General features: G+C 64.0%; 1 protein-coding gene across 1 annotated transcript; it reads left to right on the top strand.

Annotated features, from left to right (window-relative positions):
• The first annotated feature begins 430 nt into the window (after window positions 1-430).
• Window positions 431-3,819, top strand: FGF19 (fibroblast growth factor 19). Its single transcript, XM_028515102.2, has 3 exons — window positions 431-945; window positions 1,370-1,473; window positions 3,451-3,819. The coding sequence occupies exons 1-3, from the start codon at window positions 705-707 to the stop codon at window positions 3,769-3,771; spliced, it is 666 nt and encodes a 221-aa protein (XP_028370903.1). The 5' UTR covers window positions 431-704; the 3' UTR covers window positions 3,772-3,819.
• The last annotated feature ends 1,729 nt before the right edge of the window (window positions 3,820-5,548 follow it).

Genomic DNA, 5,548 nt, shown 5'->3' with positions numbered 1-5,548 from the left:
ATACGTCCGTGGGTGGGAGGGCCGGCACCGTCGCGGGAGGGAGCGAAGGGGGACTTTCAAGGGGGGGAGGGTCCTAAAGCCGAGACAACGTTTTTCCGGACAGGGGATGAGGGTTGCAAAGTTCAGTGCCCCCCAATCTTTGGTCCTGGAGTTCCTGCCCCCACCCCTGCTAGCGCCCCTGCGACTAGCGCATTCCCCGGGGAGACGCGGCCTGGAGGCGGGGCTCTGTCTCTCCTTTATTGCTTTATAAAATCAAATTCATCCAGTCCAGAGCGACCTGGCCGCCAGCCCCGCCACCGAGGCGTGGGGAGGAGCTCCTCAGAACCCTCCTGCAAAGCGGGGCCTCCTCCCCCAGATCCCGGCGACCTGGGCGGGGTCACCCCGGGCTCGGGGAGGGGGCTGGGGCCGGAGGCAGGGTGTGAGTGGGTGTGTGCGGGGGGCGGGGGCCTGATGCAATCCTGATAAGGAATGCTCGGGTGTCTTGGGCACCCACCGGCTGGGAGGGTAAGACGCCCTATATAAGGCCGCCAGCCCGCAGCCGCCGTCGGACCCACAGCGCAGCGCACCCAGAGCGCACTGCTAGCTGGAGACCGCTGCGGCCACCCCTGCCTCCTCACGCACAGCCCCGCAGAGCATCCCAGTTGCCGCCTGGCCTTCCGCATCCCCCTACGGAGGAACCGCGCCCGGAGCCCAAAGGAGGTGCCATGTGGAGCTCGCAGAGTCGAAGCGTCGTGGCCCGCACCCTGGTCCTGGCGGGCCTCTGGCTGGCCTCGGCCGGGGGCCCCCTAGCTCTCTCGGATGCTGGGCCGCACGTGCACTACGGCTGGGGGGAGTCCATCCGCCTGCGCCACCTGTACACCTCCGGCCCCCACGGCCCCTCCAGCTGCTTCCTGCGCATCCGTGCCGACGGCGCGGTGGACTGCGCGCGAGGCCAAAGCGCGCTCAGTGAGTGCCTACCGGGTCCCCCTCCTGCTCAGCGGCCCTTCCTCCCTCCACCTCCTTCGACTCCCGAGGGCACCCCACTCCCGAGATGCGCCAGGTTTCCAGTCCTGTTCCCTCCCTGGAGCCCGGGATAGCGCCAGAACCTGGGGGAGGGGGCGCGAGTGCGTGAACCCACCATACCCATGTGTTCCCCTCCCCCGACCCCCCTTCTACTCTCGGGGACCCCTCGCCTGTGGGAACCCCAGGTCTGGGGTTCACGCACCTCGGCATCCCACTCCTCCTCCGAGCCTCTGGGCAGCGTGAAGAGACGGGGGGACGGCGCGTGGCGGGGGCACGGGGCAGGTCCTCCATCCAACCGCATCCACGTGTCGTGGGGGCCTGCGGGTCCCGCGGGTCCCGCCTGCAGTTGTCGCTTCTCTCGCGCCAGGTCTGGTGGAAATCAGGGCAGTGGCCCTGCGGAACGTGGCCATCAAGGGCGTGCAGACCCTGCGGTACCTCTGTATGGGAGAAGATGGCAGGATGCTGGGGCTGGTAGGTGTCGCCACGCGTTGGGAGGCGCGGCGGAGGGGGCTGCGGGGGAGGGGGACGCGCGGGATCCAGTCCAGACCTTCCCGGCTCCCTCCCCCTGGCCCCGCTGGAGTTATGAGGCGAAGACTGCCAGGGCCGGATTAAGTTGAAGTCCGACTTTTTTTCTCTGGAAGTTTAGGGTCCCGGGCTGAAGGGCGGCCCGGTGGGACCGAGGAAACCCACTGCTGGGCTCTCTCGGGTACTAAACTGGGAAACCCACCTCGGGCCTTCTCGGCCTGGGCCTGGTTGTGGGTGGTCCTCGAGTCTGCTCCCCCCCCTGCAGTGCTTTAAAAAAGAAAAAGGGTGTATCCAGAAGTTGGATCTTTTTCAAAAGGTAAACCTTCAAACGAGCCCGGAAAAAAAAAATGACTTTCAGGGTTGGAGGGTTTTTTATGTATCTTTTAATGTACTAGATAACTTTTCAGACACGTCCGAGTTACTTCCATGCATTCCCGCCCTCCCGTGCGGCTCACCTGTACTGGCAATACCTTTGGGAGGGGGGCTGGGCTGGGCTGGCCCAGGTACCCTCGGGACTCTCGGGGCGGGATGCTGGGATGCTGGGTCTCTGGTGGCCAGGAACAAAGGATAAGATTTCAAAGGGAGCCCCCACACTGAGAAGACTGGGGTGGGGGTGGGGGGTGGGCAGGGCCTCGAGGCAGCCGCGCTGGGCCTCGGCTCCGCTGGAGGAAGGGGGGCGGGGAGAGGGGGAGGGCAGAGACTGCGCCTGAGGCGGGGTGGGGGTGGGGAGTGCCCCTCCTCTCCAGAAAAGATGCAAATACCCCGCCCCCTCCCCATAGCACTAACCGGTTCAGTTTCTTAAAACTGTGCTGTAGCTAGCTCCCACAGCTGTTCCGTGTATCCAGAGTCCCCGTTCCAGGCTTTGTGGCGGGATCCCGCCTGAGAGGAGGACCAGGAAGGCGGTGGTGCGCTGGCTGAAAGCCGACACCCAAAGCCCCTCAGACCTCAGTGGCGGTGCCCTCTGGCTCGTGGGGCGGGGTGGGGGGGTGCCCACCTCACCTCCAGGTCTACCTCGTGGCCCCGTGGGCGTGGGTTAGCAAACACTGAGGCCCCAAGAAAGAAAAAAAAAAAGATAATTCCGCATTCTCTTAGAAACTTGGAACCGGTTCATTTCTGTATGGAAAAGAGATGCTCATTCCTGCCAAATAACAAAGCCGTGGGGAAATAGTCCACCATTTGGTTTTACTTCTCCCGTCTCTTTGTGGATTCACTCTGTGTGGAGTGAACCCTCCCCGCAGGATCTGGTGGCTTTATCCCCGCGCCTGGGCCGTCTGGGCCGTCAGGGCCAGGGCCAGGGCCGCCGGCCTTATCAGGGCCTTATCAATGCGCGCTCACCCACCTGCAGTTCAACGACCTTTGGAGGCTTAGGCAGAAATGAGACTGGGCGCCTCCTGGGGTTATTTACTGCCCGGCCCTCCTGGCTCCCTGCCGTGGGCCGTCCTCCGTGTCACCAAGGGGTAATGACACTGGTGGAAGGCAGAACTTGCCCGCCGCCACCTCCGAGTCCACTTAGAGTGGTCTGCAACTAGGGCCTGGCTCTCCCCCTCCCCCGCGCATTTCCGGCCACCCCTCGCTGGGCGCAGGCGCTGCCTGGGGCCTGGGGCCTGGGGCCTGGGGGGAGGGGGCGCCTTTTATCTGCAGGGCCCTGACGGGCTGCCTGGCGGGAGCGGAGGGGCTGCTGGCTCGAGCTGGGGCACCAGGCAGAAAGGCCTGCGAGTCTGGTGGGCGGATCTAAGTGGGAACTCGTGCACTTTAAGTACTTTGGTATTTCGAGGCGTACTTTGTAACCCCACACGCAGGACTAGCTCAGGCTGAGCGGTAGGGGTGCGATAGGACGCCCCCCCCCCCCCCCCCCCCCCCCCCCGCTCCCGCGCAGAGCGCCCCACCCCCCCGAGGGTGCTCACGGCTGTGTTCTCTCCACAGCTTCACTTCTCACCCGAGGACTGTGCTTTCGAGGAGGAGATCCGCCCCGACGGCTACAACGTGTACTGGTCCCAGAAGCACGGGCTGCCCGTGTCCCTGAGCAGCGCCAGGCAGCGGCAGCTGTACAAGGACAGAGGCTTCCTGCCGCTGTCCCACTTCCTGCCCATGCTGCCCAGGAGCCCGCCGCAGCCGCAGCCCGAGCCCGCCGAGGACCGCCCGGAGGCCGACGCGCTGTCGGCGCCCCTGGAGACCGACAGCATGGATCCCTTCGGCATCGCCAGCAAGCTCGGGCTGGTGGAGAGTCCCAGCTTTCAGAAGTGAGGCTCTGGCCTTGCCCTGCCCTTGCCCCCCCTTAATCTGGGGGCCCCCCACCCCTGCTCCCCCTCACCCCCAGCGCTCACACCACACGTCTATTTAGCTCTAGGAAGACACATTTAGCACCCGTACATAGACCCTCTGACCTTGACTCTGCCAGTTTCATAAACTTGTAAGCCCCTTACCCCCCCTCCTGTCCCCCCAGGTGCTACCCCAGCTCCCTTCCCTGAATTTGGTCACTGCTGGAGAAGTGCCGTCCGTGTGCCGCCCCAGTCCTGCTTGCATACCTCCACGGGCAGGAGCTCACTATCTCTGGGGAAGATCTTAAGCCAGGCTGAAGTTCTCTGCAGATTGCTGCCGTCGCTCCCAGCAGGGGCAGCCAGAACACTCAGTTTCCACCCGTGGTGGGCGAGTTTAACCCCACCACGTGTGATAGTAGTTGGTCCAGGTCTCCAATACATGCCCTTCCGGGATGGAATTGGCTGGGTCCGGGGGGAGCCCAGAGCTCCCCTCCAGCCTGGATGAATCTTGAGGGGCCCCCACGAGGGACGGGGCAGGGAGCTTGCCCGATACTTAGTTGCCAACGTGATACTTAGGACAAACCTACTTTGTTTGGTAGGCACAGCTCTCCGGCTTTCTGGCTGTATTTCTACCCCCAAGTTGTATTTACGCGTGCACATGAGTCTGGTTCTGTTCCTTTTTTTTTTACATTAAAGTGTTTGTATCAAGCCGTGTGTTTTGTCATTCCGCCGGAACACGGGGGGGGGGGGGGCGGCGAGGAGGGAGGCACAGACTGCCCGGAGTTCAGCATTTCATGCGGGTTTCAGGGGTGCAACGCTGTGGTTGGATGTCCCGAGTATGAGGTGCCCTGCCCCCCCCCCCCCCGATAGTTCTAGAACCTGCCTGAGGCCGCACACAGTGGAAACAAGGACACTGCTCCCTAGGCTGCGCCTCCCGCCTGGCAGCGGGCGGTGGGGTAGCTGGCGGTTTGTAGCTCTGAGCCCCATCCCCCCTCGCGCCCAGCCCCCAGCCCTCCTCCCATCTGGCGGCCAGCAGTTCCTCCTTTGTGTCTGTTTCTGCTCCGTCCGTTCGGTTTGTCCTTTAGCGACTGTAAGTGAAACCAGACGGTACTTGACTTCACTCTGCACCGAACCTCTGGGGGCGCTGCTGCAGGTGGCGCGATTGCACTCTTTCTTATGGCTGGGGGGGGGGGGGGTGTTCCGTTGTGGGTAGGACCACCTCTTCTTTATCCACTCGCCCACCGACCAGGTACAGCGCCTTGGGTCGCTCCCCATAGGCTTCTGGTTGCTGTCCCACCCCTCCCGGCCGAGAGGCCGGGGGTCTTAGTTAAAGAGGTCTTAGTTAACCAACTAGCTAGCGCTGGAAGCTGGGGTGGGCCCGGTGGCCCTTCCTGGCCGGTCTTGGGCTCCTCTCACCCCCTCTGCCCGGGGCGGAGCAGCCGGGGGCACCGTTACGGGTCAGGGGTGTCGTCAGCTGCAGGTAACAAACCCCAACTGACAGCAGCCTGACGGGGGTGTCTCGCTCGGTGGACTGACATCTTCGTTGGGGGCGGGCGCTCCCAGGATGAGCAGTGCCCCCAGCCTCTCCCCCTGGATGCCACCGTGACACCTAAAAGTGTCTCCAGCAGTCGCTGCCCGTCCTTGGGGGGCAAAGTCCACCCCCCCATCGGGAACCACTGTCCTCAACACGCCCGGCGGCAAACCCAGACGGGGTGTGCGTGGTCGCTGCCCAGCGATGCCTGGGCTGCGTTCTCTGGTTCTCG

This window comes from Phyllostomus discolor, chromosome 6 (assembly GCF_004126475.2).
Source record: "Phyllostomus discolor isolate MPI-MPIP mPhyDis1 chromosome 6, mPhyDis1.pri.v3, whole genome shotgun sequence".
NCBI lineage: Eukaryota > Metazoa > Chordata > Mammalia > Chiroptera > Phyllostomidae > Phyllostomus > Phyllostomus discolor.
This window is presented reverse-complemented; position numbering and strand designations above follow the sequence as displayed.

What these genes read in the sequence shown, in the direction of transcription:
- FGF19 (XM_028515102.2), top strand. Translation starts at nt 705, where the DNA reads ATGTGGAGCTCGCAGAGTCGAAGCGTCGTGGCCCGCACCCTGGTCCTG. An exon ending in GCGAGGCCAAAGCGCGCTCA is followed by an intron (nt 946 to 1,369) that starts GTGAGTGCCTAC and finishes CTCTCGCGCCAG; the next exon opens with GTCTGGTGGAAATCAGGGCA. An exon ending in ATGGCAGGATGCTGGGGCTG is followed by an intron (nt 1,474 to 3,450) that starts GTAGGTGTCGCC and finishes TTCTCTCCACAG; the next exon opens with CTTCACTTCTCACCCGAGGA.